At 30.1% G+C, this 23,368-nt stretch overlaps 2 protein-coding genes across 2 annotated transcripts; both read right to left on the reverse strand.

Annotated features, from left to right (window-relative positions):
- Positions 1-219: 219 nt before the first annotated feature.
- On the reverse strand, positions 220-2,359 carry Ccdc58 (Coiled-coil domain-containing 58). The gene is made up of 4 exons (XM_074132858.1): positions 2,209-2,359; positions 2,001-2,126; positions 1,775-1,921; positions 220-714 (listed from the first exon to the last, which is right to left on the reverse strand). Exons 1-4 carry the CDS (start codon positions 2,236-2,238, stop codon positions 598-600), a joined length of 420 nt encoding a protein of 139 aa, XP_073988959.1. The 5' UTR covers positions 2,239-2,359; the 3' UTR covers positions 220-597.
- Positions 2,360-4,877: 2,518 nt separating this feature from the next.
- SamDC (S-adenosylmethionine decarboxylase) lies at positions 4,878-23,316 on the reverse strand. The gene is made up of 8 exons (XM_074132855.1): positions 23,084-23,316; positions 22,775-22,861; positions 19,678-19,804; positions 9,563-9,665; positions 9,191-9,402; positions 8,252-8,344; positions 8,025-8,180; positions 4,878-6,381 (listed from the first exon to the last, which is right to left on the reverse strand). Exons 1-8 carry the CDS (start codon positions 23,191-23,193, stop codon positions 6,235-6,237), a joined length of 1,035 nt encoding a protein of 344 aa, XP_073988956.1. The 5' UTR covers positions 23,194-23,316; the 3' UTR covers positions 4,878-6,234.
- Between the last annotated feature and the right edge of the window lie 52 nt (positions 23,317-23,368).

The following is a 23,368-nucleotide window of genomic DNA, read 5'->3' on the forward strand; positions in this document are numbered from 1 at the left end:
CTCTGATTTCAGATCGATATTGGGAGAAATATCATAAATTAATTTAGTTTTATTTAGTACTGAACTGAGCTTATAGACCCACCTATTGTTTTGAATGAAATCAGTTCTTATTAAATCCTTTTTCTCCTTCAAGCAGCATTTTTATCCTCTTGGTAACAACACCCTTAAAAAAAGCACTCGGCTGAAATTTCGAAATTAAAAAATAATAATAGTTGAGGATACTTTTTAAAAAACTACTTCAGCCAATATTGTAATTTCATCCTTTTTCTGGTATTTTGAAGTTTGACATCATTAGAAGTTTAATAGAAATTGACACAACAAATTTATACTGCACAATTTCACCGAAAGTATAATAAATAATGCTGTCCTCCATTTTTACACAATTATAGTTCTAAATATTAATTATTGTCTATCCGTTTGTAATTGATAACACATCAAAATTAATATGAATCGAATGAATAGTATTAAGGTTGAAATTACATCTCTATATTGAGCATTCTTTGTAATTACTTTAAATATAGTCTATAAAAACAGATCACTACGAACAAAATGCACACCTCACTAGTTGGCAATGTTGGATTTATATATTTTCAATTATTATTTTAGATTCCAATTTTTAGGTTTATAAAAACCTCTACACCTTTCGTAATATAATTTTAAGGATCTGTTGCGTACAACCTCTTCAACATTCAGCTCTGATTTTAATAAGCGAAGCTGTAACAAATAAAAAATCAAAGAGTATAACAGCTTTATAAAAACAGTTCGAACTAAGAACATTAAATAACATAAGCAAAGATTGAAAAGAATAAATAGTAACTATTGAAACTATGAATCAGTCAACAAAAATAATGAACAGTGATTGTTTTTTAGTTGGTCTCGCTCATTTGTCGCACACAAAGTGTCCAATGAAATGATGTGAAAGTCAACTTCTTTTACCGTAATCTGAGATTTAGAAAAAATTATTAAATTAAAATTAAAAATCAGTTTAGTACGTTGAATCGAAATCCACTTAGATTTTTCAAGAAATTTCAAAACTTGCTAATCAGCAGGGTAAGTCATAAAGCAAATTTAAGCTGCTATCAAACAGAAGGAAGAAAGAATAATGCTAATTTCAGTCATTTTTTTTTTTACTTTCGGCCTAGGGACTAGATCATCATCAAGGCTTATTGACAATTACACTTTTTTTTTCATAAGCAGACAGGACAGAAGATACTCCAACCTTGTAACAATGTAAACTAGTATCAAACATCATTTTTATTTTTTTAAAAATTGTAGAAAAAAGCTGGTTTTACTAATTACATTTATCCAAATCTGACATTCCTACATTTTCTTAGATATCTTTAATTAGGGGCAACAAAAATGCGATTAACTTAATATTTAAAATCGTTAATTTTAGTGTAAAACCTAAAATCCATAGCATTAATAAAACTTCAAAGCTTAATAGTAATTTTAAACTTATTAATAAAAATAAAATAGTATGATATTCGATCTAAAGCAAGTTCAAGTTAATATCTTGAGGATTAACAGATTGTTTGGCACAATACGAAAACAAACTAAGCCAGCCGGTTTGCTAAATAACAATGAGTTTGGAATTACAAACCACTTTAAGATATCGACATAGAAAGAAAAAAAAGAGACCTAAATGCCGGAGATCACTGTGGATCTACGTACATAGTTTATCATGAAATAACGCTCGAACATTCTTCTACCACAAATTAAGTAATAAGTAAATAAGTACCTTTATGAAACAAATTAAAAATTAATGCCAGCTTACTTTCGTTTGCTCCTGGTTCAAGAGTTTTGCTACAGACAAATCAACATCACCAGAGGCTCTTTTCTCTTTAAGTCCTCGTATTTTGTCCGCTGTATTGAAGATACAGTTTCTTATTGATTTTTCGCGGTCGTCGTGATTTTCTTGCAACTTTGAGTGAACAATGATATATTATACAACTATAACAGAATAAACAAAGAGATCAACACTAATTATCAAGTTAACCTACCTTATTATATAATTCTTCACAGGTTTGAGTGGGATTTATTTCGCTTCTAAATGACGGAGAAGGCACTGAAGCATTTAAGGCATATACTATTTTGTCATCCACATCCCTCATTTTCTTTAAAATATCCTATAAATTATAGTATCACTCTAAAAAATGAAATCTAACAGAGCTGTAATTAAGAAGAAAGGAACATAAGCATTTCTGTTACCTGAAATTCTAAAAAATCTCCACATTCCATTATGGTACATGAAAAATATAAATAAAAAGCGTTAACCCTTACTCACTGAACGAAGGTGCACATGGACATGAGGTAGCGCTAGCCTTACCAATACAAATCACATGATAAAGAAAACTACCGCAACGCTATCTATTCTCCTCATATTGAACTCACTTTATCAAAATCCTTGGCTTTTAAGTCCAATGAAGCAATCACATTCCTGTATTGGAATTTGTTTAAAAAATGCAAACTTATTTTTGTAGATTATTGTGACTAGGCTATAGCCTCTAGTGAAAGACGCCTCAATTGAAGATTTCATAAAAAAAATATACCACTTTGGTTTATAATTATTTCAATCACATTATAATTCAACATAAAATGCTACTGACAAAAATACTTCCATAAGTTCCTGAATACACGTTAAAAGCAATTTACTCCCAATATATTTAGCAAACATCCATGCTTTTTTTTTTCATTCTTCTTTTGAATCATCTCAAACCTTTGGCTGTCGTAGAAATCTTTGTTATTTCTATATTACAACCACTATTCCAGTGTCCTCTCCTTAATGAATTTGTTTTCTATTCTTTAAAACATTTCTTTTGTAATAAACTAGCAAATTACTTTCTCACATTTTTTTTTCTAAGGCATATTAATTCTTATGTCATTGACGTTCGGATTTCGTCCTTCGTACAAATTCTTCCGCTACTGTCAGAGAGTGACTTAAGTGCAGCCATCTAGATTGAACAGTCCTCCAGCTGGTCCGAGCTGCCACTGAGCCTTTCCTCTCCTCAAAGTGCATTATAATAAATAATAATAGCCATTTTTTAAACATTATATACACAACAGACATAGTATATAAAATATCTAAATCACCGAACTGTTCCAACGATGATTTCACTCAATTACAATTCTGATGAAGCAAGCACTGAATATGTTTCAAACACTAACATTTGAATTTTGATTTTATTTTTTTCCTAGTTTTTAAGTAAAAATAAATGTTTGAAAATTGGTTATATAAACAAAATAACTCAGAAATGAGTAAGTTATAATTAAGCATTAACCCTTTAAGTAAAAATGGTATAGTCACACGGAAGCTTTTCACCTCGAAAGCCGCCGTTTCCTAACTCATACCTTCCGTGAAAGTACCTTTGTTTTGTTAAGATGAAGAGGATGTATGGTGCAATATTTATAAGTATTAAAAAATAGAACAAAACATTACATAGCAAGTAGAATTATGAGTCTCACTTGGTTGATCTTACTGACGATTTCAATATACAGCGAAAGTGGCCTCTTCCAGCCTTCTAACTAGTCAACAATCTTGCATAAAATTAGTCTTCATTTTTAGAAAATGTGTGCTGTGCCATCCTTATGAAAACTCAAATCAATAAAGATCTACTTACTCTACATTGCAAGTTTAGATTTGTAGGACGGACAGATAAATGCAAGAAATATGAAAAACTTGAACGTGAAAAAATGAACCAATAACCAGTCTGATATGTCCACGTTATGTAGTAGAAAGGAAACGAATGTTTGACGACTTATACAGGTATTTAGATGCACGTTTTCGCTACGAAGACATAATATTCTCCACCAACATCTATGTGCTTAAATCTGTAGCAGAGCTAGCAAAGAAATATTAATGTATTTAAAAGTTATAGCCGATTAGAATGAATGGAAGAAAATGATTAGAGAAGGATTACGGTGATTTTAATTTAGGTTAAGCTATAAGGATGGCAGGAATATAGAGTACTGATCCATCCATTAGTTGTAGTTTATGTAAATAGTTGTATATAGTAGAGGGATGAATGTGTGAAGCGAATGATTTATAAGTAAGAATGGTTTGATCTCTTCATTACTGTCAGTACATTGTGGGAAAGTGTTGCTGACTTTAAAAAGTAAAGTAATGCCTATTTTTTCAGGCAGGTTTTACGTCCAACTACCAAATTAAGTTTATAAATTTCTTTTGTTAACCATTAAATAAAATCTAAGGCCTAGACCGAGAATCGAACCCAGTATCCAATACATATTTGCTTTGCAGATCTCGCCTCTAACCGCTCGGATACCGTGGCACCTTGCTGTTTTTAATTCACTTATGTTTTTTATGATACTGAACAAATAACTGGACGATGGACTCAAACAAATTCAAATCAAGTACACGGTTTCGTCTTGAACGGTCATTATTTTAATGCCAGAAAACTGCGTAAATAACAAATTGCGCGGCCATAAAACGCAATAGTGTTTCTAGACAAAGCGGAATAACTAATAATAATATTGGATAAAAACTTTCTCAGATAAAAGAAAATTTGTGAATATACATAAATTTACCAAGGTACATAAAAATTAAAATACAATCCACAAATAAAGGAACTTAAATAGAAACATTTAAAAATTATTGTCTAAGAAACACTATACGAAAGTGGAACATTCAAAGAAACAAAATTAAACTTCTGATGTAATGGGTGCAAGTTCTGTTGGAGATATATAAAATACAATAAAAATATGTAGATATACAATAAAAAAAATATTTAGATAAATGTGAAGGCTTATTAACATTTACCGGGTACGTGTAAACTGCAAGTGGAAACGGTTCCTAAATTCTGATGACGATAGAGAGGATGTACGGTTTAGCAGGATTTTTCATTTTTTTAAATACAAAAACCTATGATTAATGTTTTAATTCTAGAATTACAAATTTAGAATAATTATCTTTTTATAAACTAACTGAAAAAGATCAGGAACTGAATTTCCCCTTAAAGTTTTGTGCTAGATTATGCAACTACATTTACTGCAAATAATATTTTTTAATAAATGACAAATGCATAACAGGTATATTATATATAGAGCAAATAATAATTACAATTAGCGCAAAAGCCAGCTCACATGCCCCAATTTCCCAAAGCAGCCTCATGTTCAACATTTATTTTTTAATTAACTTAAGATATAAATTGTAATAGTTTTTTAATCAATTAAAATAAATTTATTATAATAAAGATATTTATATTATAAATTTATATAATTTAAAGGTTATATATTTTTTTTAATTTAAAATTGGAATGATAATATTTTAATACTGTTAAATAATAATATCAATTCTTATAGTGAAAACATAAATGCTTCAACATGGGAGATATATTTAAAATTAGTGATTAAAAATCTCACATTTTATTTGTGCATTTATAAAAAGTCTAAATTATAAAATACTATTAGATGCTTCATTTGAATTAATTTGTTAAAAGAGTATTAAATAAAACAAGAAAATAATAAATAAAAATAAACTTGTTTGCTACAATCTGTATTTACTAAATTTTCGACATTTCTTCTCGATACAGTTCCAAAGTAAATATGTACATAAATTCAGTGAGGTTCTTAAAAATTAAAATAAATACAATTCCACAATTAAAGGGAACTGAATTACTTGAAAACTATTTACTATGATCAACTAATCGAGTGTGAAATATTAAAATTTTTTAAAAAATAGGATTTTTCTAGGTGTTATGAAAGTATATATAGATCAGAGATATGTGTGAATTTAAAGCTCACATAAAATAACTACAAATACAAAATAATCTTTGGACTTATTTCTTTTGTATGGACCTGATGCACCAAATAAAGATATTCGTCTTAGGCCCATCCTGAATACAACAATAAATTGTATTTCCTCTACCGATCGTAAAAGTCGACCTTTTTATATTCCTGTATATTTCTTAATGAATCACCTTTAATTTCACCCTCATAGGTGAGTAAAAAATGAATCAATATCTCGAAAAAGTGATAACACTCAACTAATTATTTTGTTTTATGAAAACAAAAGGTTCAACGATAATTAAAGCAACTTAGGCGTCATAAATGAACCCAATCAAATAAGCCATTCTGTGCAGGGCATAAAAAAAACATTAAATCTCAAGAAATTTTATACTGCCACCAGGCAAATAATAAATGTAACGACCGGAAAGTAAGAAGTGAGACTGCTTGGTAAGATTTGAGGTTGGCCGCTTTGCACCAACCATTGATTGACCCTCAGCTTGGAAATTTGCTGTAAAATGCAAAACTGAGATCATAATTGCGCAAAGGGCAATATTGAACTTCATGGCACTGCAGATCACCAAAGTTTTTATATTTATTGCCATCTTTAACTATTCCAGAACTTTCACTTGCCACTGATTCCTAAAAATAATAATTATTTTGTGTTAAAAAAAATAAATAAGAAATAAGAAGTTAAACATAATAATTACAATGGCAGCATGTGCACTAATGGACAAGTTGTTGTTGTGCCAGAATAAATAAATAAATCTATCTAGAATAAATGTACGATATCTAGAAATCAGCAGTGTTTTTTTAAATTTTATTCAAATGCACAATTTTTTTCCGAGATAAAATTAAGTAACGTAAGACTGGGTCTCTCATTAAAATAGGAAACCGGGAGAAAAACGCTGACCGCTACGAAGCCGCTGTAACGGTAAATACCATCACATTAAGATGAAGTAAATTTTTTTGGACTTTTATAGTTTTCCAATAAAAATTTTTCTTCTTTTTAAGTTAATTTTTTATCGTTAAGTTCTGATTAAATAAATAATTTAACTCACAAACTCAATTTATTTGCCACTGATAATTAATTTGCTCCAATTCAATAATGTCGACTAATCAGGTGCGTATCACTGCAATAATGTAGCAACATTCATTATCGAAATAACAGAACGTGCACGTTCTGTATTTTTACTAATCAGCTGATACTAACGTTAGGTTATTAATACTACCGTATTAGCTGTAATTTATAATGACTAATACTTAAAATTATAAATATTTTAATTACTCAAAAAAATTGATGTTTTTTTTCTAAAAAAAGTTACACTTTTTTTAAGCTTAACTAATAAATATAACGATAAATAACTAATGTACCTATAAATTTAGAAATAATTATAAATAATTGAATATATAATTTCCTTCTCCAACACTTGAGCACTCGTTAATTGTTGAAACAACACTCAAAATTATCGTCGAATCTACTCAAAATTACAGGAAAAATTATCAGCACTCGAGATGTTATTGCTGAAAACCTATAAACTATAACTTGATAATTTGGGTTACCACCCTCTGACCCAGCTCGATTTAAAGCGACCAATAATGTTTTGTTTTTTAAATGATAAAATTACTAGAGAACAAAGATTCTTTAATTCTACACAGTAGTTCGGAAGAAAAGCATCAATCGATATCTCACCCAATACGAGAACCAAACAATCTTGATGACGTTTTAAGTGTAGATGGGTCTTTTAAGTTTGGTTACCCAAACTACCACTTCAGACCTTCATAGATTAAAACTCATCTCATGTTTCTTGTTTATGTTGCACAATTAAGGAGTTCTATTTCTGTATATATTTTTTTACTTATCAGTCCTCCAAATCTTTTTCTTATCCAAACATTTTTGATCAAGAAAGGTTTTTTTCATAAACAACTTTTTTTTTAGTTTTCCTTATCTGCAATTATGTCTCCTAAGTTGCTCGATGTCTCCTATTCGATCTTTGCCTAATCAAAATGTAGCTTTGATAGAGGACTGAGAAAGCTTCTGAAGTCAATGCAGATAAGGAATAATTGTCTTAATGAAATTGAAGACTTTCTATGTAGCCAATAAAGCCGCAATGTTGATGCTAAATTTGTATACGAACTTTTTACAAGATCCTTCTCTAACGAAAGCACATCTTTGATGAATTACTTTATTTTGCTGCCCTCATGACGCGTCTCTTCAAAGAATTTGATGCTTTCTAAATGTTATATACACGTGTGGGTTGCAACAAATAATAGAATATATTTACCTTGTTAGTGAAAAGCGTGAGGACAAATTTTCCGGGATGAAATATGTCTAATACTTGTTGAATAACATCTTTATAAGAAACTTGGGGGATATTAGTTTCAAAACTGACATAAGAGAAATCAGGTTCCGGGGTAACATGAATCGTCATATAACTTCCCTGCAATAAATTATAAAACTAAATTATTTTATTTTAAATAATTGGCAATAAAGCAATAACTGAAGACTTACATCTTTACTGATGCCATTCATAGAATAACCGCAGGGTTCAAATAAAAAATCATCAACAAACATTTGAGGCAAAATTTTGTCAATTCCAGATTCCTGAAAACAATTTTACAAATAATAAATATTGTACAGAATCTTTTTATAAGTTCCAAACAAAGCAAGTTTAAATTTTTACGCCGTTTAAATGTTCTAATATTTCAGGAATAACGAAAACTTGATATCGTTTTAAAGTTTTAATGGATTACCTTGCCCTAAATAGAAATGTTGAAACTAGCGCGGAAAATGTTTATTTTCTAATGTAAGATTATAACAGAGTCGAAGAAATAGAACAACCACTTTAAAAAGTTATAAAAAGATAGCTTTCTTCGACCGTTGAGACTCGCATCTTTCTTTGTGTCCATTTTGATGATTAGAAAAAGCCTCTGATGTGAGAAAAAAAAAACATTCAAGTTATACTCTTTTTGTCTTATATCTCTCTCGGCGCACGTTTTATTTGCTTCTTGATCACTTTCAAAACTTTTTTTTTTATAAATTAATAATTTAAATTAGAATATTAGGAGAATCAGATCCTTAGAAAGAATGAATGTATTGGACAAATATATGCAACTCCCCATACATTATCACATGCAATCTCTTTCTAAAGCCTTCTGGTTAGTTCGTTAGTTCTAAAAGATCTGAGGTTATACATAAAAATATGAGCAACACTTTTGGAAGAAATATAAAAGAGCAATTTAAATTTATTTAACTTTCTAATATGCCAGGGAAAAAATCATTTAGGACTACAATGAAAAGCAGTTGGTGGGATTTTTCTTTTAAGCAATTAAATCAATTTTCCACCATACAATACGAAGAAACCGTACGAAATGAAACTTAATAAACGATTAATTGCAATGTATCATAATAAATGTATGATTACTAATAAACAGGCAATAATAAAATCACCTTCGTCGCTTCAGGAGCTGAAGCTGAATGTTTTTTTGTAAAAATATTCATCACTTTTGGATCTAGATCAGTCATTAGAATTTCTAGTGTTTGGTCTCCCTCGCATTGATTACGTTTATCATATTTATTTCCAGTTATATATCTTGGACCTTGCAAAGTGTATAAATACCAGCAGTCACCATCTGGATCGCCCAAACAATAACCAACGCCATCTGTTGGAAAAAAAAAATTTATGAAGAATACCCACAATTATAAAAGTTATAGCTATTGAATTATCTACTGTCACTTGTTGAAATATTTACTTAATTTAAAGTCCTATGCTTTTAATACTGAATATAAAATTGAAGATTCCACTTATTAGTGTATTCATACCTGTAAAAAGAGTATCCAAATAAGCAACTTCTTGTTTGAAACTACGATGAGGGTTTTTTTGTAAATCTGGTCTTTTGAAATTCTTTCTGGAGTAAAATAACTCCTGCAAAATGATTTTTATTACAACAATTCCACCTTTTATAAATATTAATATATTATACAAATAAAATATTATTCAAAGCAAAAAGCAGAGTGGTAAGAGAATGTTAGTACAGCAAGAAGCAAAGTTTTTCTATAATATAAATTTTAACATGATGTAACAGCACTGCTTTAGTTGGATCCTCACAAAACGTGACTACCATTTTTTTTCAGTACTGTGGATAAATGGAATATAAAATTTTTTAATTCATATTATCTCTATTAGTTACACACTATTTCGTTCAGTTGCCTTTAGCATTAAGCAAAAACAAACAGATTAGGCTAAAATAAAAATAATTTTGAAATTTTAAAAAGGTGTTTTATAGATTTACTTTGGAATCTCATTGGCTACAGTATAGTTTATCGAATGTTAAAGCTATCTGCTATTAAATAAAATAAATTGTTTCTATGTAAAATTAAAGAATTAATTGTAAGGCAACAATCATAAATGATAATGACATCTATTCTAGAATAATATAACTAAAAAAGAGTTACGGCATTTGAGATTAGTTTATAAATAATTAGATAAGACATAGATAAGAAAAAGAAAAGCAAGGCAGTTAAAATTTAATTTTAAAACTTTAGCTCTATTAAAATTTTTTTAGGTATGCAATAAGGAAGAATATTTGAAAACAAAATATAGTTATTATTATTATTATTATGATTATTATTGTTTTTGTTAAGACATAATGGAAGAAAAATTGAGAGAAATTTAAGCACATTTGTAAACTCAGTGCATATTGTACAGCAGGTTTAACATCCAGATATTGAACTGCGCGTTTATAGCAAGTTACTTAAGACAGAAGATCCATAAAACAAGAGCTAGTTAAACTACTCAGCTTGATGCACGCTCATGAACTAAATGGGATAATAATTCCTTTAAGCTAAGTAGAATGAAATCAATGATAAGGCAGAAGTACATTGGGAACAGCCCAATGCGCTTGATATGTTTGTTTAACAGGCACTTTATAAATAGAAGATTTGTGTGCGTGCTTTATTAAAAAGTCAATAGTTTTCATCTTTCATAACCACTAATTAGACGAAACAAGAATGGTTTAATTATAATTTAAAGACTATATGGTAGGAAATATTAAAATATTTTAAATACTTCATCGATTTCAAATTTTTTAGTTTGAACTTTAGTGCACCCAAAAAGAATAAATTACAAAATATGTACATTCAATACTGATGTTAAAAAGAAGGGAAAAAAAACTAAATTTACAATTAAAGAATAAACTAAAAATGATCCTCATAAAATACGAAGGTCTCATTACATAAACAAGCGGTGGTTTACTGAAGTAAACATCAATCTGAAGACATCAATCAATAAATTTGTAGGCGCCTGTAGAGAATATTCTGATACAGATAATACTAACTTTTCGTTGAGTAAAAAACATATATTATTCATTGATTTATATTGTTCAAAGCGAATTTATAAAAATAAATTAAAGATACTGAACTGATTATTGTCTGAACTTAAAAAAAATAAAGTAATAAGTTGTACATGTGATATGTTAACTTATTCAGATTTCATTTTATTTTAATTAGCTAATTTTAGAATGAAGTCGTTAAAGTAAAATTTATAGGCCATCGGAAAATGTTATTATCATTCTAAAATGAACTTTATTTTTATTGTAATGTTCTTTCTCAACAGGTATCAACAAACAAAATCATTCAGTTGTTGTTTAATAGCGTAGACAATGTTCGACTATTTTATCCCAATCTCTTGAATTTTAATTCAATGTGTTCAACGGAAGAAAAATCTTTCTAAAAACTGTTATCGTGAACATGTATTATTACTAAATAAATAAATGATACAAAATTAATAATAAAATGCAAATTGGTATTTACAATAAATGATGCAATGTCCCATTACTCAGCAATGATCAGTACTAGATGATTAAATCAAATTAATTTTTAATTTTTCTAATACCAATATTACCAAACTGCTAAATTAAGAACTATTGTTACAAATACCGAGATGGGAGGAATCATTCGTCAAAAGCAGAACTGAGTGCAAGTAGGATGGAATCATTCACCAAAATTCTGAAGTGAGCGCAACAATTTGCAAACAATTAGAAACTTATTTAGATGATAACAAAGGTTTAATAATTTCAGTAGAACTATTCCTACTTTTTAATACGTACATAGTTTGTGACAAAAAAGGGGTTATGCTAATGTAAACAAAAAGAAATCACTAACATCTAGATTACAGATAAGAGCTACTATACATATTATAAATGAAAATAACAAAATATAAAAAGAAATTATGGTGTATAATAATGATAAGTTAAAGATAAGAAATTCTTCCGAAAGTAATGAAATCGATATAGAAGGCTGGTTCATAAATTTGGAGAGTGATACAAACGTGTAAAAATAAGCAAGTTAAAGCTTCTAACAGACTCTTACACCAGCTATGAAAAACCTTTTGTCCCACTCAACCACATACCAATACCAGCGAACAACTGAAACGGTACCTAGTAGCATATTCCACATCAACATACTTCTGAATACATACGCGAAAATTAGTAAATTAGTAAACCTAAGAAAAAGGTAACAAAACACTGAAAACCAAAATTCAAACAACTACTCTTCTAAACCAGACAATATTTATTCAAACTGTGCCTAAAACACAATTATATTATGAAAATGGAACTTGATTTAAAAAATAATCTGTCCACAATTTACTTTTTAAGCAACGCTATTTCTGCAAGAAGCGTGAAAAACCGTGTAAGTTCACTTTTTTTTTCAAAATGAGTTATTACCACGGGGCGATTCTCCATGACAAAGTCTAAGTCGTGAAGAAGCGGGGAAGTCGTGTTCCTTATAGTATCGGAGATATAGCATGGTGAAAAAATGAGTAGAACGTATTTTGAAGTACATACGTTGGTAAGTCGAGTTTGTCCATTTAACACCAACAAAATAGAGGCGTGAAAACACGGGTATGTGTAAGTGTATCTCTAGTCTTATCTCATTCATTCATTTCTGCTGCGTTAAAAACCGGGTAAGTCGATTTCTCCGGTTATTCTAGGCAATTCACTTTCCTTGATGTAGGGAGTAATGAAGTCAAGTGTTTTTTACTCTCTTTTTAACGTCGACATAATTTTGGATTGACTTACTATACACTGTTTTTAATAACACTACTATAATGTTTTATACTATCAACGTATAAAACGTATTGCCGACAGATATAAAATTGTATTCTCACAGCAATCGCCCACAAATTAGCCCGCCAAATTATACAACCACCTGTTAAGACATGCACATTTCGTGTTATCATTTTAATGCACAAGGAGTAAGGTTCGACTCTCACATCATGTCAAGTCGTTCGCGTCTCCTAGCTTATTTAGGTGCGAAACAGGGTGAAATTATTATTAATAGTGATTATGAAGAAAATACCAAGAGAATGAAGTTTGATGAAGAAAATAACATTGGTAAGTACTGAAATTTTAGAAATATTTTTATTTTACTGAACGAGTTAAAATAGTATTGTATCATGCATGTTCATCCATAAAAGATCCAAAGCTAAGTTGAAATAAATTTGAATTATACCCAACCCTTTGTCTCCTATTATTTAGGTTCTTCTATACTGACTTCTGTGCAGACTGAACGTGATGGCAATTACGAAGATAAAGGAATAGCTACCCAGGAAAACGATAATCACAGAAATACTGGTATTTTTTTTTTTTTTTTGAAAAATTACAAAAAAGATAAGTAACTAAAATGTACAAGGAGCAAAACAATAAAATAAAATTAACAGTACTTTCTCGTAGGTTTTTTAAGTAACGACCAAGTCTATTTATGGGGGAAAAATTATTTGAGAGTTTTAAATTTCAAAATGATGTTATTCGCAGATTTCCTTAATATCTAGGCCCTGGAGTTTCTTTTAAGTGAGAATAATTATTTGATTCTTGCGTAGGTTCAACCCTATCGGTTTCTGTACTGGATGGAGCTGAGTTGAATGAACCTGCAGATTTCGATTCAGATGACAGCATTAAAGATCCCGACTACCAGCCTGAAACTTATGAACTTTCTGAAACTGATGAAGGATGTATTGTAAGCAACATTAAAAAACACACCAAACACTTCAGTGAAAAGGACGAAGGTCATGAATACGAAAATTCTGAAAACACAACTGATGGTCAGCAAAGACAGTTCGGAAATCCAGAACTAGGAGCATCTGTTCAGAAGAAGAGGACACGAAAGGAGAGACAAATTAACAAAGAACTTCGGAATAAAGGCCAATCCTATGTGTCAGAAGAAGGAAAAAAAATAAAAGCAAGAAAAATGCTTCCTCTTAAACCATGTCGAATGAAGTGCTTGGAAAGGTTCTTGGAGGAAAATCGTCAGAAATGTTTTGATGACTACTGGGCTATTGGTGATCATGACAACTGGGTAAAATTTATTTCTGCATTAATAGCAATAAATAAACCAAAAACTCATCGTGTGGTTGTTGACAGTAGCAGGTTAAGAGACATGGTTTGCAAATATAGTATTTTGATAGAAGGTAACAATGAGCCAGTCTGCAGAGAATGTTTTCGGCGAACATTTGGAGAAACAACTGGCTTTATTGAACGAGTGGCGAAAAAAAAAGGAATCCTTTTCTGGAGTAATTGCTTCCGATGGAAGAGGCAAATCTTCTCCCGCAAACAAAAAATCAGAAGAAGAATTACAGATTGAAAAAAACCATATACTGTCCTTCCCCAGCTATGAGAGTCACTACTGTAGAAACAGAACGTCTAAGCAGTTTTTGTCTTCTGACCTCAATTTGTCAGAGATGTATGATTTGTATAAGGAGTACACACAGAGCCCAGTGTCGCTTAAAATTTATTCTAGATGCTTCCACGAACTTAATCTGGCATTTAAGAAGCCTAAACAGGATACTTGCCATAAATGTGATGTTTTTAAAATGAAGATAAATTCGTTGGATGGAGAAGACAGAGACTACGCAATAAAGGAACGAGATGCTCACCATAAAGCTGCGGAGGAGTCTTATGAAGCCAAGAGGCGCGATAAGGAAGTCGCTAAAAACGACAAGAGGAAAGCTGTGTTCGCTTTTGATTTGCAGCAGTGCTTACCCACACCATACCTCAAAACATCTGTCGCCTTCTATAAAAGGCAACTATGGACATTCAATCTGACAGTCCATAATCTAGCCAACAATGAATCTACATGTTTCATGTGGGATGAAACTACATCTGGAAGAGGAGGAAATCAAATAGCTTCCTGTCTCTATCAGTTTATCTCTCAATTACCGAATATTGTACAAAACGTCACATTCTATTCTGATTCCTGCGGAGGACAGAACAGAAACAGTATAGTGGCTGCTATGTTCTCTTTTGTCATTGACAAAATGACCAACATAAATGAAATTCACCACAAATTTTTGATAAGTGGACATACCCACATGGAGTGTGATACAGATCATGCGGTCATTGAAAAAGAAAAGAAGAGGACCGGGATGAAAATAAATCATCCAAATGACTGGTATCAGCTCGTGAGATCCTGAAAACGGAAGGAACCATTTAAAGTCTTCGTAATGGAAGGGCAACACTTCTTAGACTTCTCTTCATTGACAAAAACATCTGGACCTTTCTACATGAGGAAATCTGACACTGAAGGGAACAAATTTATGTGGACCAGTACTCATTGGCTGAAATACACTCGAGAATGAGCGAAAATATTTTTTAAGAGCACCCTCTCTAAAGAAGAACTGTTCCGAGAGCTATCTATCGGAAGACGTAGAAGAAGTTCATTGCCAAATTCTCTAGCGATGAATAATGATGGTCCTGTTCCTGTGAGTGCAGAAAAGAAAAGAGACATCTTAGATCTCTTACCACTGATAGATAACATCTTTCATGACTTCTATAGAAGCTTGAAAGTGGCAAATATTCCCGATATTGACCCAGATTTGGTGGAACTGGATGCTGAAGATAATAAAAAATGACATTTGCAATAAGTGATATGACACTGACATTATTATTTGTAATTCTTTTTGTATTGAAAATAATAAATTATGTACTTTGATGAAAATAAATAAAAATTATCATTTTATAATTTGCGTAAAATGTCATGTAAGTGACCTTCTCAGAATAATATAGTCCGGAAAAACCATGTAAGTCAGATTACGACCATAAACATTAATGATAGATATGTGTAAACATTTTCCATTTAAAGAGGCTACCATAATACGTGATTCCTCAAAAAATCACGTCCTTAATACAATTGCACGATTTTGGGTAGTCTTCTAAACTTTGTTTTCTCTCTCTTGTAAAATTTTACTTTTCAGACTTACCTGGCTTTTCACGCATCTTGCAGATTTATTATTAGATGTTAACCGTAATCATCAGTTTCTTTATATCCACTACAGTTACTAGAAAAATATTTGTAAGCGACTTCTCATACCGTGTAATAATCTTTTCTTTTTTAATTAAAAAAAAATTCTTTAGTTTTATAAGCTTGAACATCTATTAATAAAAACCAATTCTATCCCGTTCTTTTTGCATAAATCACAGGGCATTCTGCCGACACAGAAGCTACAAGCTTTATAAAGACTAGCCGTTTCAAATATTCAAAAGAAAAAGAATGAGCAATTGCTGCTATTATTAGTGAGATAAAAAATTATTTGAAAATATCTTCTCTTCCATTCTTTTATTTCCCTTCTATTGTTTGTGTACCACAAATTTCTTATTAAGTTTTCCCTTGTTACAAAATTCAGCAAAGAATCTTCAACAAGAATACCTTCTTACATAATGGACTTACACTTACAAGCTGATCTTTGTGTGAATTATATAGTCTGCAAGGGGAATTAGCTCTCACTTTCCATATTCACTTCTGCCAATACCCTACAACAGGGATGAGCAACACGCGGCCCGCCAAGCATTTCTAAAATTGAATTTATTTTATCGACTTTCTCCCATCAATATATTGTTATAAAATTAATTATAATAAAATGGTAGTACATACTAGACCAAAATATTTTTTTATGGCGAGTTACTTGTCGACGACGTTTTTAAACATGCAATACGAACGCGCCGCGTCTGCGCGATTTTTTTGTGACGAGATACACACTTGTCGGTGACTGGTTCAAACATGCAATACGGACGTTTCGTAAATTATTAGTAAGAGTTAATCTATGTGCGGCCCGCAAAAAAAAATTTAAATTTAAATTGGCCCATTGATTAAAAAGGTTGCTCACCCCTGCCCTACAATATCGGGACTTCACTCACTTCAGTTAAATACCGAATGCAATTTAGACTTTTTTCGATATTACACTGCATTTCAAAAAACGGGTAATAGAATCTGTTTCAATTCGAGGTAAGTTTCGACCTACACGTGGTTAATAAAAATATATTAACCCTTAACGTTTACATAAAATTTTAATAGCCGTGTATAAAATTGTTCTATAATTTCACTAAACGGTAATGAAGGTCATATTTAAAAGATGGTGGCCAATAAAAGAATTTAATTGCTATGACAACCAAAGTTTTGTTAAACAATAAACACTTATGTAACAGGGCTAAATCTTATTCATTCTAACAATATTGTACTCTTTAATAACTTTCCTAAATAAAAATTCAAGCAATAAACTCTTGTTTTCCATTATTTGATTCCTAAAACCACAAATATGATGAATGGTTTAATGGCATTTTAAAAAATTCAATATTAAATGTAAGTCCAGCCACATCAAAACTAAAATACTGCTATCTTGTCCCCTAACCAATCAAGAGCACAAGACAGAGGACAGATAATAAACCATAATCCTAAATTACATCTCCTTAAACAAAGAATCAATTTATGATTCATTCTTTATCGGCCTTAGAAATTTAGCTTTAAAAAAAATTACTCACCCTATAATTTTAACAAGCATTAAAGTCAAACATAGTAGGTCACTGATTTCATCTAATATTTCTGAATGATATACACAGTAATTCTCTAACCAGAACAGCCTGAATCCTTTAGTCAGCTTTGCTCACAATTTGCAGCATTAAGTTCGTCTTATACCAGTGCAATAAGATGATACCCTCATGTTATTTTAGTAGTAGGAAATATAAAGTTTTGTAGCCGTCAAGTATAAAAGTTAGTACAGACAATATTTATCAAACAGAAAAAATTAATAAATAAGGAATCAGTTAACATTTTCTAATTAATTTCCGCCAAAACAAGGTTCTAGACTTCTGGCAATTATTTCTATTGTGACAAAGGGCGGTTTCTCCACGAGGGGGCCCATTGGTCCCCCAATTATTTCTATTAGGATTTGTTAAATTTTAATAATAACTTATAACAGGACATTTTATTTAAGTCCTTTTCTCCTATTACTCTAGAGTTGCTTCAGAAATTCTGGCGTCTCAGCCTAACTACACGAATTACTTTGAACACGCTCTCAACATTCACGCAACATAAAAATGAGCACATCGACTTTAAAATAAAAATCTTACTTTTCTGTCATTTGAAAGAGCCACAACAAATTTTTCGCAGTGACATTTGCATATTGGATCAACGCCTAATCAAAACAAAACTACTTTAAGTATTATTACATCCCTGCGCATTACTTATTACATAAATGTCTAATTAGAAAGATCACTTTTGAAATCAGTACAGTTTTTCAGGCAATACACATTATACTCGAATATCCTCAAAGAAATGCAACGGGATAAAAGTAATAATCTATCTTACTAAAAGTCTTTCCACTTTTAAGACTTTTTCCTCGAAAAATAGGCATTAATGAGAAATTTCATTAATTACTGGTAATTGGTTTGCATTGCATATGTAACGTCTATTTGAAACCCTTTTTTAGAAGAATTTTAGTATTATAAGCTGTTAAATATTCCTAAATAGAATATATTTTGTCTCAAGCACGATTTAGTAAATAAAAGAAAGTACTATGTACTGGATTCCCTTGCAGAGATCCCGGGTTCGAATCCAGCTGCTGACCTTTAGATTTTTCTCTTTCCCCACTGTCCGGTGATAGAAAAAGTTGTGTAAAACGAAAAAAACTGCATGGAAACCGGTATTGCACTGCTACGGACGCCAATAACCTCAAGATGGTTAACGGGCCATATATTAAAGTAGGGGAAAAAAAGAAAATTATACGAACTTTGTTGTTCTTGTTAAGTTCACTTTGAATTTTTACCAAATCGAGGCATCTTAATATTAGGCTAAAAAAATATATTAACAAAGCAATCGAACTAAAAAAGCGAGTTGAATAAACTTTCCTTGTAGGCTTAGTCGATAAAACCTTGGGTTACATTATAATAATCAACACGCAATTGATCTAGAGAAATGACGTATGGAATTATTCAATTGTCATGCCAACAAAATATAATTAAACACATTCTGTTATGAAGATGATATTTCAAATAATATATCTAAATAAAAATGAGAAATATCTTCTATAAATTAAATAAACCTTCACCAATAACCCAGAGAAAAATAATTTTAAGTGCATATTTTTTAAAAATAATTAAAAATATATATATATAACTAAACTATATGTTTTATAGTTTGTTTATAAACTATTATGTAAATCACAAAATAGTGAATCAATTTTGTAAATGAATTTAAAAATAAATAAATAAAAGTAGTCATATTAACAATAAATTAAAGTGTTATGTATGAGGGCTTGTATGCAAACACCTAATGTTCTGTTATTATGTAAATTTCAAAACATAATTAGTAATACCCTTTTTTTATTCAACATTCCAAGAATCACATCTTGACGATGTTTAAATTAAAGACTTTTTGGACATCTTCAAATCAGGGGATCCCAACTAAGAATGGAATGCGTGTTGGGCTTGGCAACCCTAAAACAGTTTTCATATATCAAAAAGTGATGAAACTATACTTTCCTTTCTTCCACATACAATAGATTTAACAATAAAATTTTGTATTCCATACATGCAAATATTGAAATTTTAGGTAAAATTTAACTATAAATAAATAAATAAATATAGGATATGACGAAACAAAATACTTACATCAATTTCACAGAAACCTGCATGCTGTTCCACTAGACATAATAATGGTTTTAAACACTGCAAAGGTGTTGTTGTACCGCACGTCTTCAGGATAAATCGTCTCTCCGAGACAAACATGCTGCTCTCGCTGGAGTATTGAATAAACAATTTAAACATAGTGCAAGTAAAAAAATCAATGATTGAAAGGTAACAATAAGTAAGTGACGAACATCTGTGTAAAAATAATACATTAGTATACAGAGTAAAATAAATATTATATACATACATAGTAAATAAATAAATAGTACATATAAATAGCAATAAATAGTGTACATAAACAGTAATAAATTAGTTGAATGGTTCAGGTTGGAGATCCATCTTCTGTTTTCTGTTGGAACTACAATCGTACCACAACTTAACCGAGAATTTGATAAAATGCATTACATAGACGATGCGTTAGACGATCATCTAACAAATGAACCCATCTATCTAAGAAATGTAAGCATCTCATTTTCTCAGACAGTCAGTCGGCTCAAAATGCTATCTAAGGCCTACTAAGTCAATTGAAAGCAATAAGAAGTGACCAGTAAAAGTAGCGGCTTAAGGACAAATTGCTTCATCCTTCCCTCAATGCATAGATTTTAGGAAGAAAATAATTCTTAGAAAAACAAAATATTATACTTAATGACCAGTATTTGGATACTCTTAGAGTGGACATCGATATTTTGAAGAAATGAAAAATACTTGTAACTTTTTCAACCCTTTTACGACATTAAAAATGTGTGAAACTTTAAATTTTAAAAGGAAGAGACTACACCAGTTCACTGTTACCATTAAGCTACTTTTTTATGCTACGTGCAACGAATCTTGATTTTGTTGTTACTCTCAATCTTGCTTAAATTTTTGAATTTTAAATTGATTTTAGAGTATTTTAAAAAAAGGTTTTTTCCGAACTCAACAATAACGGAATGTTATTGGAAAGTGTAGTATAACATTACACAATTTATTATTTAATATATTATAAAATAATAATATCTCAGAAAATTTGATAAAAGATGAATACATTGCAACAATATCGATTTTTTTTTTTTTTTAATGTTCTAAACTGACAGAAAAAGAAGTTATGTAGATAAAATTATCGATATTAGGTAAAAGGTTTTACATATTCACAACTAGACATGGAAAATACTTTTTCTTCAAAGCTCTGCAAATATTTCACCACTAATGGAACTAATACAAAAAATAAATTTATTTTTACAATAATCTTGAATGTATAAAAGTTTATTTTTCCTATTAAAAGAAAAAACTGAATCAAAGGAACATAACCTTTAAAATAAATATACTTCTTAAACATTTTTCTGTGAAAATTCAAATATTTAAAATTTGGAAGGAAAAAAATTAATGAGCAAATCTGTTCACTAAACCAAATATATAGATGACAAATGTTGGCAACAAGAAACAAGTCCATATTACGTTGTGCAACTTTAGAGTGAGTACACTGAAGTACTAGTTAAATTTCTACCTAAATGAACCGAATAGAACGTAAATTTTTAGTGTGCGAGATTACCCAGAAAAATTGTTCATATACCAGCCAGGAGATCAATTAATGAAGGATTCTTTCCTACAATTTTGGTATAAATTTTGTTTCTATTGTACAAGTTGGAATAAGATTCGATCGAGAGTTAACCTTTATAAAGTTAAGAATAACTGAAGTAACATAATATGTTATGTAATCCACATATATGTAGAATCAAATAAGAATTAAATATTGTACGCACATTCACCACTACAAGAGTGATAGAAAAAATATGAATTTACTGAAAAACGCATCGTGATAGTTACGATTGTATTAACTACAATAGTACAATACGGTATGTTAACTTTCTCTAACTGCTCTTGTCAACAGTTCATTGAGAAATTGTCTGCAAGTTCAGATTTCTTTTTTTATTTCAATTAAATATGATCAACATTAAAGGAAGTGCTGTATGAAATATTTAAATTCTAAATATAATTTTATATGTAAATATACATATTTCATATTATTTTTGTAATTCAATTTTCATAGAATACTAATTTGAAACAGAAGTAATGGAACTACATGTCTGAATCGACATAAGGGAAAAAAAATTAATCTTCTAAGCTTCGTCCCACATGACTTAAAGTAACAGTTTGTGACAGATAGCCAATATCAAATTTAGTGCGAGTTTCTGTTTCACACACCTCTTTCTTAACTTAAATAAGAGAAAGTAAATCTGCCCCATCACCAAAATACCCTCTCACAAATCTATCTTCTAAAAATAAATGTAACACAAAAGGCTCAAACAATTTCTCCACAGCCAAATCTGGCAAGAAGCAGCGGCTCCTCTTATAGAGCAAAACTGAATATCTAAAGAACGAAAAGTAAATTATGATAATTCGAATCCTTTTGAAACAACTAATCTTGCATGGAATTGTCATATAATCTTTAAAAAACACGGTTTGTAAATTGGAAATTAAATAAAGTCACAATTCATATTATTAATACACAAACTAATTTACTTTTTTATAGGAGTAATTAAAAAATAGTCTCTTGCAAGTTAAAACTACGCAAGAAAACATTTCATCCAAAATATTTACTTTTCAAACTCATATTTTTTATTTGAATATCTAAACTAATAAAATATTATTAATCAGAACTATCGAACAGAAATTTATTAATACAAAATTCAGATTCAGAAAAGCATGCATGAGTGATCTATTAAAATAATTGTATCATTGTCAATATAAATCAGGGTGAGCCTGAGACGCAAGGAATATTTACACTTTTATTTAAAAAAAAAATTAAAAAAAAAGAATTTTCGAAGGATGGTTCGGTCAATGACTACACGCTCATAGTCCAAGATAAGGTAAGGAAGAGTAAGTGGGGTGAAATCTAACTAGCAATTGAATTCATTGCAACAAAAAAAAAAAAAGATGAACTGAGATTAAATGAAGGAAGCTGAATTACTTCATGCCGACTGACTGACGGAATGAATTAGTGCATGCTTCATAAACTTATTTATATTTTATTGGTAATTGCCTTAAAATTCATTTGTATTAATAAAAATTATGTATTACAATATTATTGATATAATCTTACCTTAGAACATAAGCATCGACTTTATCATTCCTTGAAAAACTTATTACTTCACAATGAACAATTTTCAAAAGAGATTCAAGGCTTTGCCTGGAACAGCCAGGAGATAAAATAAATAATTTTCACTACTTACATCTACTTAATTTACCGCTAAAAATAGTTCTTTTTAGTGCAAGTTTTTTATTTTTGTAGGAAATGAATTGTCTTTCATAAGTTTAATTTTTAATAATGATCCAGTAAACTGTTTTAAAAGTGCCAAAAATGAGTAATTCGTTAATTTAGTTAAACAAAAAATCAAATTAATTCAACTACCTCGGTATATTCCGTAAATCTCCTTCTTGGCGTTTCTTAAACCATATCTCCAATAATTTTTCTACACCTTCAAAATATGAAACATCGTTCACATTATTTGATTCTGCCATCTTCAGCAATGCCTAAGGCACACACACAATGACGTTAATCAAAAAGATTCTTAACTTTTATACCAACTATCTTAATTTTCCTGTCCCCTCATCCGGCTAAACAAAACCTGCACATGCGTTGAAATGTCTGTTGAGTGGGGAGCAATCAGCTGTTTTCACAAAGTATTGACTTTCT

The sequence above is a fragment of the Rhodnius prolixus genome, unplaced genomic scaffold (genome assembly GCF_049639745.1).
Source record: "Rhodnius prolixus isolate KJV_2025 unplaced genomic scaffold, Rpr scaffold_10, whole genome shotgun sequence".
Taxonomy (NCBI): domain Eukaryota; kingdom Metazoa; phylum Arthropoda; class Insecta; order Hemiptera; family Reduviidae; genus Rhodnius; species Rhodnius prolixus.